The sequence below is a fragment of the Acanthisitta chloris genome, unplaced genomic scaffold, assembly GCF_000695815.1.
Source record: "Acanthisitta chloris isolate BGI_N310 unplaced genomic scaffold, ASM69581v1 scaffold5699, whole genome shotgun sequence".
Classification (NCBI taxonomy): Eukaryota; Metazoa; Chordata; class Aves; order Passeriformes; family Acanthisittidae; genus Acanthisitta; species Acanthisitta chloris.
The window spans coordinates 115,595-128,162 of record NW_008693031.1 but is presented as its reverse complement, the minus strand read 5'-3'; the positions used below and the strand labels follow the sequence as shown (position 1 = coordinate 128,162).

The 12,568-nt window shown below is 41.7% G+C and overlaps 1 protein-coding gene across 2 annotated transcripts in view; it reads left to right on the top strand.

The window, feature by feature from the left end:
* LOC103810030 (chromosome unknown open reading frame, human C11orf30) overlaps nt 1-6,654 on the top strand; it is a 38,433-nt gene extending 31,779 nt beyond the window's left edge. Inside the window, exons 16-19 of one of the 2 annotated variants that reach the window (XM_009082912.1) lie at nt 1,115-1,266; nt 2,644-3,207; nt 4,031-4,525; nt 6,265-6,654. In XM_009082912.1, the coding sequence (XP_009081160.1) occupies nt 1,115-1,266; nt 2,644-3,207; nt 4,031-4,525; nt 6,265-6,459 (1,406 nt within the window). In that variant the 3' untranslated portion in view covers nt 6,460-6,654. Of the gene's footprint in view, nt 1-1,079; nt 1,267-2,643; nt 3,208-4,030; nt 4,526-6,264 lie in introns of both variants that reach the window. The other variant, XM_009082911.1, reaches the window with a different exon arrangement.
* Nucleotides 6,655-12,568: the final 5,914 nt, after the last annotated feature.

Sequence of the window (12,568 nt, the reverse complement as noted above, 5' to 3'; positions counted from 1 at the left end):
GCTTCCTCAGGAGGTGAAGGGACCAATTCACACCTCTTGGTGTCACCATGTTTTGTCTGTCTGCAGACTCAGGAAGACAACACTGTATTGGGTCCCATTCGGAAGAATATCTCCACAACCACATAGGTTAGAAAATTTCTTTTTCAATTAAGTTTTCCATTGTGTAGGAACTGTTGGGAGATATCCAGGAGGAATCTGGCACAGCATGCAGGCCAGGAGTGGTATCATCCAACTCCTTTCTTGGAGTGAGAAAGTAAATTTAGCATATTCATGCAAAACATGACCTTTTAACATTAAGAAGGTCACTAGAAACTCTTCAACTTTGTTAGAACTTTGCTTGTTCTGCTTCAGTTATTAAATATTTTGTGACTAAAAAATGATTTAAAGCAAATGTTTGGACAGGCATAAAGTAATCTGGATTCATATCTTGTCAGTGACTGCAATATAGAATGGTTCGTTGGGGGTTTATTTTCTCAGCAGCACATTAATTTGCTGTCAATCCACTGTTTAATTACAGAGTATCACCATAGCTCTAACTCCTGGATCTGTTCTCCAAAGTGACATAGATCCATGACAAGGTCTCCAGTTTCTGATCTATCATTCCTGATCAGCCTCTCTTGGTTTCATAATAATACCCAAATACTTTCTACTTGCTGATCTTTCAGATTTGCCCTGTGCTGTGGAGAGTATTTTGTACAGTTTATCAGGGGTAGAAATTCAGGGTTCAAGTTTGCTGTTCTTAATTGCAGTCAATTCTGGAGGTGTGAGAACTACAGAATAACTTGTACTCTGCAGTGTTATTCTGGTGCAGTAGGAAGCACTCAGCTGAAAATCAGGTATAACTCTGCTTGCAGAGTTGGTGTGTGGGGAGAGGGAGGACAGAAGAGGTTTGGACCAAGTGTGGTTACTCAGGAGACAGAGACAAAAGCCAAACCACTGAGCTGCTGCTTTAAGAGGCTGCACTGTAAGGTTGAAGCGACAGGCAAAGACATTTTTCATATTCAGATCTTTATTTCACTCACATGTGCTTTCAGTTGAAGCTTAACTGCAAAGCAAAGAGTTAAAGTTGCTGCAGTTAGCTGTGGAGAAGTGCCACTGACCTCTTTCCTTTCAGTGAGCCACCGGGCCCAGCCCCAGCAGTCAGCTCAGCCCCAGAGGACTCTGCTGCAGCACGTGGCGCAGTCACAGACAGCAACACAGACTTCTGTTGTGGTGAAATCTATTCCTGCATCCTCCACAGGAGCCATTACCCATATCATGCAGCAGGTTGTACCTTTCTTTTCCCAGCAGTCTATAAACAGCAGTAGGTTAAATAAATTATACAGGACCAGGGCTTGTTCTGAATGAATGTGTCATGTTGCTGCTACTGAAAATGGTCAGTGTAAGGGCAAATTAGTAGTACCTTAATGGCTTTTAGCTGAAGGAGAGCAGGTGTAGATTAGATACTGGGAAGAAGTTTTTTACTATAAGGGTGGTGAGGCACTGGCACAAGTTGCCCTGAGAAGCTGTGGCTGCCCCATCCCTAGAAGTGTTCAAGGCCAGGTTGGGGACAATCTGGACTAGTGGAAGGTGTCCCTGCCCATGGCAGGAGGTGGAACTGGATGAGCTTTAAGGTACCTTCTAACCCAAACCATCCTGTGATTGTGTGTTGATGGTGAGAGTGGTTGTTGCATTGCAAGGGCTCTTTAGATTATGTTGGTGATAGTGTAGGGGGAAGAGAGATGAAGCAGAATCTGGTCAGTGCACAGAGCTCACAGTGACTTTTCCTTTGAGGGATGTAGTTTGTGAATAGGTAAACTTCTCTGAATTGAAAAGTGAGATTATATATACTTGGATCCTAAACACTTGAAATAAACAATGTAGCTGGTGGTGAAATCTTACTGAAGCCACTCCAGTGTGTTTATGAAGACCCATTCAACTCTGCAATGCTTTAACTTAAGCTGTGTTCCAGAACAGGACTGTGTTAGGGTCATAAACCCACATCAGGGAGTGTATTTTCACAGGTGGAGTAGGCTGCTTCATCTTGTAAGGCCATTTGTTAATACTACACTTTGTATACCATGCTATAAATGTAATATAGATCACTTGCTCCCTCACATCCCTCAAAAAAAATCAAACAGTGTTTGTGCAATGCTGAAGAAAAACTGCAATAAAATCTTGAGGAAGGGAGGAAAGAGAAGAGAGATCTCTGCTGCAATAGAATGGACTGTAGGTATATGGCACATGCTATAGAAATCACAGAGGAGGTGGCTAGGCTTTCCAGAGGCAGAATAATGATTTATTGTGCAGGAGAGACTGGCTTTAATGAGGAATTCAGCCACCTTCTCCACCCTGCTGCTTCAAGCCCAACTGCCAGACAACCTTGGGGAGCCTCAGCCTAAGACTCCTGAGGGCTACATAGTCACACTGAGTATTAGTTATGCAGTTGTCATGTAGAGATGTACCATGTTTTTTAACATGATAAAAATAGTTACTGATTGCTTATGTATGGTGGAATCTCCATGTAAGGGTGTTTTTATACATGAAGTGGGAGTCTATAATGGTAAAATAAGTTATAGTCCAGTTGAAACATGAAAAACTATTTTTATATTGTGTAGTCTTATGTTTCTCTTTACTGACTTGCTCTAACTTCTTTTTCTTAAGGCCTTAAGCAGTCACACTGCATTTACCAAACACAGTGAACAACTTGGAACTGAGGAAGGAGAAGTGGAAGAGATGGACACCTTAGACCCTCAGACTGGCCTGTTTTACAGATCTGCCCTGACACAATCCCAGGCACAAAAACAGCAAAAACTGACTCAGCCCCAGCTGGAACAGACTCAAGTGCAAGTGAAAACCCTGCAGTGTTTCCAGACTAAGCAGAAGCAGACAATCCACCTGCAGGCTGATCAAATCCAGCACAAACTCCCACAAATGCCCCAACTTTCTATAAGGCATCAAAAACTAACCCCCCTGCAGCAAGAGCAAGCACAGACCAAACCAGATGCACAGCACCCCCCACATCACATGATGGCCAAAGAAAGGCAACTCCCTACCTTAGTGGCACAGCCACAGCAAACTGTAGTACAGGTGTTGGCAGTAAAAACCACTCAGCAGCTGCCCAAACTGCAACAGGCACCAACGGCACAAAAAATCTACGTGCAACCCCAACCCCCCCAGAGTCAAATGCAGCTACCTGCCTCTTCAGAGAAACAGCCAGCAAGCCAGGTAACTGAATATTGATAGCATGCACAATACACCTTGCTGTTCAAGGCAAAAAAAATCCTTCTCAAAACACCAACCCTGTTGCTGTAGCAGTGTTTTGGCCTGGCAAGAGAGAACTCCTCCTTCCGCTGGTATTAATTCCCCCATCAGAAGGTTGACACTAGGAGTGAGAAAGCACATGTTCTAGGGGAAAAAAAAAATCCATAGAGCTCACAAAATGTGTTTTGTTAGACAGTTTGTATGAATTTCTGCCACTCTGGTGCATGGAATTTGTCCCTAGTTGTTACCTTTTAAGTTTGAGATATAACACATTATTAATTGCTGTTCCCTTCCACTTCTGTGGAAATAAAGGTGAATACACTGCAGTCTCATAAGGCACTCCATTATACCTCTTCTTTTGTAGTTTACGTCTTCTTGATGTTCTATGGCTTTCATGTACAGGGCTAATTGGATATTCCTTGGGAGGGAAAAATGTCATTTAACTAACTCCAGAAAAGTACAATTATTTTTTTTGGCCCTTTCAGGAATACATGTGGAAACTAGAAGCTTTAGCCTATCCATGGGGCTGTAAATCCCAAAGGAAAATGAGGCTGCTGTGTTACTATACTGCTACAATCCTTCTCTAGCAGCCTAAAAAGCTGCTTTTCCCCAGGCTTCAATTAACTGTTGCCATAATCATTGTTAATTCCTTTGTTAAACCACTGAGTTGCAACTGTCTTCCTAATAATAGCAAATATGTTGTTTGTGCCATACTGTCCTTGGAAATATTGATTAGGTTTGGAGTAACATAACTGTAATATGCACAACAAAAAAATTTGATTTTCAGGTGCAACAGCCAATTCTAACCCAAGGATCCACTGTCACAAAGATAACCTTTGAGGGCCCTCACCCTCCTTTGGGTTCAAAGGTAGCAGGTGGCAGTGCTGTGCCCAAACTGGCATTGCCAGTTACCAGCCTATTTCCCATGCAGGCATCCACGGAGGCAGCAGTAGCAGATATTTTGAGAGTGTCTATGGTGGAAGCTCAGATTGATACAAACATAGAACATACCATAGTGGATCCCCCAGACAAGGCCACGTCCACTAGTAAAGTCGGTAGCGGAGCAGAGGCCTCACCTCGGGCCCAGGTGGCTGCAGTAGGGATGACGACAACTTCCAGCCCTCAGCAACAGACATCCAGCTCAAGTCCTCCTGCTCTTGGGCCTGCTTTACCAGAGAGGAAACTCGATGCACAAGGAATGCCTACAACAAACCAGTTTATACACATTCAGAATCTATCCCAAAAGAAAGCTGAAGAGAGCTCATCAGACATTGTTGTCCAGGTAAGAGAAGAGCACAGCAAGTAAGGCAAAGGTTGAGCAGAGCAAACTCATGTCTAACATGCTGATAGCAACTGAACTGTGTTTGAGTATTTTTGGGTTTATTCCCCAGGTTTTAGTTCTTTTTCTGCTCTTACACTTGTAGTTGATTACTTCTTTGAAGTTTGTCATTCTCAAGTTTCTCTAACACTGCATTCTTCACTTTGTCTTCAGTGTCTTCCTTTTTCTGTTAAGAAAACAACCAAACTCATCTCATTTTACACAGTACTTTTATTTGAAATGCTTAAAAATGTGGCCTTCAACACTTTGTGTGGAACTATATTCTAGAATCCTCAGGTTACCTCTGAGTATAAAACTGGTGCAAAATATGACATAGTGAGGTTGTACTTACTGGGGAAGTTCAGCAAATGTGGCCTTCAACACTTAGTGTGGAACTACATTCTAGGGTCTTTCATAATATCTGTTAATGTTACCTCTGAGTATAAAACTGGTGAAAAAAATTTCATAATGGGGTTGTACTTACTGGGGAAGTTGAGCAAATAAGGTCTGAATTCAGCTGAAAGCTTTTTGACTTCACTTAGAACCAGACTTACCATTCTGAGATGAAATGGTTAGTGATCTTTGAGTCATTGCCTAACTGGGGATTAATATTTTCAGTGATTTTTGCTGTCTTAAATATGATGTTTTATGTTGTCGTAAGTGGTTGGAACATCACCTGAGGAGGTGCTTAAGTCTTCCAAGGACTCATGATGTGTAGACAAGTTGGTATGGAATGTGTTCATACAAATGGTAGCATGGATTGAAATGGTTTGATTATGTATCATATTTGTGTTCCAGTGCAAGTGCTTCTGCTGTGGGAAACAATTTGTGTACAGAGGTTTCACATTTTTCATGCTCCTTTCTGTAAAGTCCTTGCTGCAGCTGACTTCACTTTTGTACAAATTGTCACTTTTGTACTCATTTTTAGCCCTCCTTTCCCTAAATAGACAAAGGTAGAGCTCTGTTTTCCTCCAAATCTGTGTATTTTGGGAATCTCTATTGTTTGTCATTGTGGCGTGCTAAGAGCTTTTTCCAAAGTCAAATGCTGCTCAGAATTTCAGTTGTATAAAGCTGTAGTTTTAGCTTCTAGAGCCTATGAACATATAAATAATAATAAATAACTTAGATATAATAATAATAATACCTTAGCAAGGAATAACTTGTGTTTCCTCAACCTCTGTACTGCTGCAGCTCTGAGCAGGTATTGTATTGCATACAAAAAACACAGCTAGTCCTCTCAGAGTGCTTGGACAATGCCCTCAGACACATGGTGGGATTTTTGGGGTTGTCCTGTGCAGGGCCTGGAGTTGACTCCATAATCCTTGTGAGTCCCTTCCAACTCAGGATGTTTTTACATCTGAATGTCATGCCTGAGAAAGATAGGGCTGAAGGGAATACTCCCTCTGCTTTGCCTTTGAGGAATGGTGGATGATGGGCATTGGTGGTTTAGCCGTTGGTTATGCTGTCACAGCCCTGTAGGGAAGATCAAAGGCCAAGATCAGTGCCTCAAGAGCCAAGACTATTCAAATGTTACCTTTAACATGCCAAAGGTGCTTTGAAGCCTTGGCTAACCTAACATCACATGCTACAGGCCTTGGCTAGGGAAAATCGCCCTTGTCAGCCAAACATCCCTTTTCCCCTTGTGCAGATGCCTTTACCTGTGCAAACTGTTGGTTAAAACTGATATTTTTTCTTTCTTTCAGACTATCCCTCACTATTCCATCCCTTGTCACTCCAGCTCCAACGTGGTAGTGGAACCCAGTGGGCTCCTGGAACTCAACAACTTCACCAGTCAGCGCCTCGATGAGGAGGAGACGGCAATGGAGCAAGATGTGGACAGTAGCACTGAGGATGGCACTGAGCAAAGCCCCTCTCAGAGTTCTGCTGACCAATCCTAAGGTCACTGGACACTGGAGTGCACTTTAAAATTATCTTGGGCTTTTTGAGTAGCCAAGATGCCCTTTAATTGTGATGTCTTAGAGCATTTTGCCTATTAGAGTTGTTCATTGGAGCCTTGAAGCATCAGTGTGTTTTAACAAGACAGTATTGCAGAAGCTGCATCTTAATTGTTTCCAAAAAAAAAAAGAAGAAAAGATGTAGTTGCCAAGATTTAGTGAACCTGTGACAGCGGAATGTACTCCTGGTAACAAACAAACCTCCAGCTCGTGCTCTTGAAGCCCTTACCCAGATCCTGAAACAGTTTGCAGTGAAAAGGGATCCTTTGCTGTGGCTTTGTGTTAGCTGGTGAGCAAGACACCATCAAAACACACAGAACATTTAAGAAGTATTTGTATTTTCAAATAGCATGTGAGAGAAAATGTGGCTCTGACAGTGCTGAAAAAGCCCCAGGAATTTGGAATTGGTTAGTTTCTTGCACTCCTCGCTTAGAGTTAAGATTTTTTTTCATAAGCCTAAAAATATAGGTTGATTTGGGTTTTGACTGTGAATGTTTGGAAAGAAGCAAAATCCCTAACTGGTAGCAAAGTGGATTTGCTAGTGAATTTCTGTTTTCATGCTTTACAAATAGGGTAGTGATCTATGAGGCATTTCCATGTGCCATAAGCACACAAAAATGCTCATTTACCTCTAGTTAAGCTTTGCTTATTTATTCAAATATAAAATTTCAAGTGAGGCCAAGTTGTTGACGGAGCTCCTGTGAAGCAGGTAGTTGTGTTGATGCTTATTCAAACCAGGGAGGGGGTGAGGGAGTGTCTTCTGCTATGTTCAAAATTGGGGATAAATGGTTCAACATCTTTCCAAGTTGAACTTCCAAGTGAGCTAAGGCTTGTAAAGATGTGTATTTTACTCTTACATGCTGTTTTTCAAGTTGAATATTTGGGGAGTTTAAAAGCTTAAGTGGCTTTAACAGTGGTTGGATTCCAAAATCAGCCTTATGCCTTGGCTTGTTGAAGCAATACTTTGGGGTTTTGTGATAGTTACAAGCCACAGAGAGAGGTTTGGGTTCTGATGGGACAAGACAACCAGTTTTAATACATTCTGGTAATCAAGACAATACTTTTTTTGTTCCAAATGTATATAAACCCACGTTTTTAACTGTTTTGTATAGATTTCATTATAAATAACTAAGCATTTGAAGACTTTGCCATATCATTTCATTGTATATACGTCTCTAGGCCTAACTGCCCACCTTTTCGTGCTCAAGTCCTACTGTAAGTAGATTTCATCTTAAGTCTAATACAGCTTTTTGCATCAGTCTTTTTATTTTAAGCTGTGCTTTTCCTGTTGATATTGTAGTCAAGGTTAAATTCCAACTGGAGTAACTCAAACTAAAAAATACAAACCCTAAAACCCATTTCTCTTCCTTGTCCTGAGTATCCAAATATGTTAGAAGTCACAGTAACCCCTAGATGGGGCTCTTGGTTTTCATCTAACCTAAGTTGTAAATTAAGGCACTATGACTTTCATATACCCTTTTTTCCCTTCTGTTTTCTTTTTCCATCAGCATTGCTTCCAAAATAATATGGGTTATTATGGTGGAGAAGTATCCTGATAAATTCAGCTTGCAAGCGTTGGAAGTGGGTTATGAAACGAACGATTCTGGTTGTTGCCTTTAGATTGAAATAGGTATTGGTTTGGTTTCTGCTGTACAGAATGCTCAGGGTGAAAGAGAATAATAGCTATGAAATGAAACATTCCATATTTGTTTAGTTTTAAAAATTATAGCCCTACCAGTATGCATTGTAGGTAGCTGAGGTTTTGATAGCTGTTTGGGAGCTTTTCCTCTTGTTGTAATGAAACAACAGTGATCAACAAGAATGAACAAGTTAGTATCTAAGTTGTGAAAATTCCACATTGCTACAGAAGGACAGAAAGCAGTTTCCTACCAATTTTATTGACAGTGGGATTGGAGTCTGTTGATGCCACCATAAGGAATGGTCTGTAGTTTTCCATACACAGTTGTGAAAAGCCCAAAGCAACGCACAGTTCTTCTCACTTGTATTAAATTTCCATTGTCACCTGAGCTCTTGTAGTGTTTTGAGTGTCCCTGACATATCTAGGACTGGAAGGCCATGAGAATAGAAGAGAGAACAAGATTTGTCTTAAGTGCTTATGCCCAAGAACATTGCCATAAATTGTGGTTTGTTTTAGGGTAATGTGTATGCTAAGAATACTAAGAAATGGCCTAAAGTGAATTCAGCACCTAATGCATTGACTATATTGAGTTCTGGTCTAGTTTATTCTGATATTTTATTTATTTATTTATTTTTCTTTCTTTAATTTCTTTCTTTTTTTTCTTCTTCTAAGACCTTTTTTGTTTCATCTCTAGTGATGACTGAAGCAAAGGTATGAACATCTACAGTGAACTACTTGACAGTTCCTTGAAGACACCAAATCTATGTTAGACACCTCGGAACTTCTTATGTTGCTGTGAGAATTGATTGTGTTCAGGTTGGCAAGTTGAAGCACATGGTGGGAGTGTCTAGGGGTAACAGATTTAGAAGAGGGGACTTCAGTAATCATGCTTGACACTCTTCTTGCTGCTTTTCCAAATCTGAGCAGTTTTTTTCAGATTCTCTTATTGAATTATTTGTTCCAGCATTTCACCACATAAATAATAATAAGGAATATACAAGATGAGCTACAATTGAGGGTAAATATGTTAATTTTATTCCTAATTACTTTATTTTTTGATAATGACTGCAAGAAGTCGTGCTTGGAGCGTTCTTCCCTTTCCATGAACTCCAGGCATCACCCTGCCCTGCAGGGGTGCAGCTTTTCTCTACCTGCCTTCCTCTTGCAGCCACAGATCACTGCTCACAGCCCTATAAATATCACTCAAAATAAAACATCAGTGTCTAAGATAACAGTTGCATATCCCATTGCCCTGATAAACTGCATCTTCCTGAAATGATGTCCCTCCTTGGAAGGGGTAGGCATGGTGGTGATAATTTTTGCTACTAGGATTTGGCATGGAATAGGTTTGTATCTTACCAGGAAGCTGTGAATAAAAGTGTTTTCAGTCTCAGTCTTTCTCCAGCTGCCAAAAAGCTTTGGAAATTTCAGGGCAAAATAGGAAACCAGAAGCTTCCTGTGGTTGCATCATCTTAGATGTGGAGGGAACTTTGAACATGACACATGACTAAATAAATGGGATTTTTAAAAGAGAAAAAGAACACAACAAAACCCACCTAAGACCTCCAAAAAAATCAAGTGCGGGAAAATTAAGCCTTTTGTTCCTAATGCATAAATAGTTTCTGATGTCTCAGGGTTTCGCAGCTGATGGTGGCTGTGTATCCCCACAGGTGCACTGCAGAGTCACATGGTTTCAGCTTCGCAATGCTCAGTCATAGAATGAAGTATGTTAAGGGGTTGGAATGAACCTTAAAGATCATCTAGTCCCAAAACTCATGAGAATCTGTGAATCTGTTTTCTTCCAGCAGAAGTACAACACTTAGATTATGATAAATTCAGAGCTTAACATAGCTTAGCAAAGAGCAAGTTAGGGAAGAAGTACCTTAAGGTGTTTTGTGGGTTCCTTTGCAAGAAGAAGTTGTCATTGGGTCATTTCTGTCTGGTACAGAGGCAGAGAATCAGTGGATGGTTTGGATTGGAAGGAACCTTAAAGGTCATCTCGTTCCACCCCCTGCCATGGGCAGGGAGACCTTCCACTAGCCCAGGTTGCTCCAAGTCCCATCCAACCTGGGCTGGAACACTTCCAGGGATGGGGCAGCCACAGCTTCTCTGAACAACCTGTGCCAGTGCCACAGCACCCTCACAGGGAACAGTTCCTTCCCAATATCCCATCTAACCCTGCCCTCTGGCAGTGGGAAGCCATTGCCCCTTGTCCTGTCCCTCCAGGCCCTTGTCCAAAGTCCCTCTCCAGCTCTCTTGGAGCCCCTTTAGGCACTGACAGGGGGTCTTAAGGTCTCCCCAGAGCCTTTTCTTCTCCAGGCTAAACACTTCCAGGGATGGGACAGCCACATCTTCTCGGGACACCCTGTGCCAGTGTCTCACCACCCTCACAGTAAAGAAGAAGAATTGGAAACTTGGGAAAAAATCAATAATAAGATTGAGGATAATTAATTTGGATTATCAAGGTGTGGAGTGTTTTGTGTTATTTACAGTTGATCTCGGATGTGTTGTGGTGGTGGTGGGTTTTTCTCACTGTACTTTATTTAGAAGTTGCTGAGGTGTTGTAAATAGGATAATGAGTACCTAGGAATTGCTCATTATTTCTAGAGAAAGGAGTCTGATTTGATGGAGGAAAGATACTCATTTTTTCTGGACTGAAGAGTAACCACATGGTCTTGAATCATCTGTGGAGCCCAGGACTGCCCACAGCAGTGGGTTGGAATGAGATGACCCTTAAGGTCCTTTCTAATCCAAACCATTCCGTGATTCTGTGATGAATTGTTCAACAAATATTCCTCCAGATCAACTTCAAATCAGCTTCCTATGAATTTAGTTTTGCCCAGTGCTCGATCTGTTGGAAACCAGATTTTCTGGGCTTCTGTTTTCTGTAACTGCCTTTATATAATGGATTTTGTCAAAAAAAGTTCTTACCACCCAACTGGGAGTGGGTAATTATGACCATGGGCTTTTTGGGTTCTCACAACGCTTCAGAAGGTGATAAGCACAGGACTGTGCATAGGATTTAGACCACACAGAATGGTTTGGCTTGGAAGGAACCTTTAAACAGTATCTAATTATGTCACTTGAATGCCCAAATGACCTCACATGAATCCTCTGATGGAACTTTTACTAAAACTGAGACAATTCTTAGTGTGAGAGCCTAATTTATTACTTATTAGAGCAAGCATTGCTCAGAAATTATCTTTTATGGTGACAAATCCATCTTTTCACAGCTCTCGGCCAGAACTGTCCTGGAGGATTGTAGGACTCCTGTACTTTGGGACTTCCTTCATGTCAGGCTCTACCAGAGGCCAACTAAAGCCTCTGGAAGTCTCTGCACAGGCTTTGGTTGTTGTTATGGATAGAGTTGTTAGGGAGTGGGTACCAGGCTGGTTGTCTCCAGAGATGACAGTGACTCTGTCACTGCTGCCTGTAGCCATCACTAGTGATCCACTGTTTCCATAAGTCATGTCATTCATCTCCTTGTCATCCATCCCTTTGAGCTGGATGCTTGGCCAGGCTAGACTTCCTGCAGACTAGTTAATCCTCAAGTTACTCTTTGATATCACAACCTTTGTTTAAAAGCAAAGCAAACCCATGTGCTTAGGTCCTGCTTGGTGTCCATTTCAGGTCTGTTTTTCTAATTCTCTTCATTCCTAGGGAGCTGTTTTCCCCTCAGCGAGCAATGGCCTGGTCTGATCAGCCACTGTGATGTACCACAGGGCTTGGCGTTATCATTTGTTAAGGTTAGCACAGGTGTTTTATGAGAGACTATTGTGGCCATGCTTGGAAATCAAATAGGAGCCTCAAGCTGGAATAAACTGGGCTTAAGGAACAGGGACTGAAAACTTTGAACTCAAGGGTAACGGTCACCTGGATCACTTATAGTCTCTCAATCAAGGTGCAGCAGGCACAAGGCCAGCTCTCGCCCCAGATCTGTAGTCCCCTTGCAAAAGTTGAGTGGAAGTGGAGAGGAACTACTGCAATCCCCTACTGAGACCTGCAGCTCCTGTTCTGGGGAGACCCACTTAGCCGTGGTTTGCACCCAAGTGGTTGATTTGGTGGTGGTTCCCTTGTTAGTAAAGCTTACAAAGATTCAAAAAGCTACCAAGTTCCTGAGGTGGACTAAGCCCCATTACCTGTTTCCTCCTCACCTTCTACCCCTAGAAGATGAATTTAAATTACTCAATTTCTTTCTTAAAGCTACTGAAAATCACTTTTGCTGTCCAATAACTTTTTTTTTTAAAATGAGAGTGAGGTTTGTTTTCATCACAAATCACTCCCTTGTTCTTGGTCCTGGCAGAAAGGATGTTCTTCATGTGATTGCCAAAGAACTTCACGGTTTTCCTTTTTCTCTGGCCTTTTCTTCCCAGACTTTGTGGTCATGCAGCAGTAATCTCTCCATCATAGAGA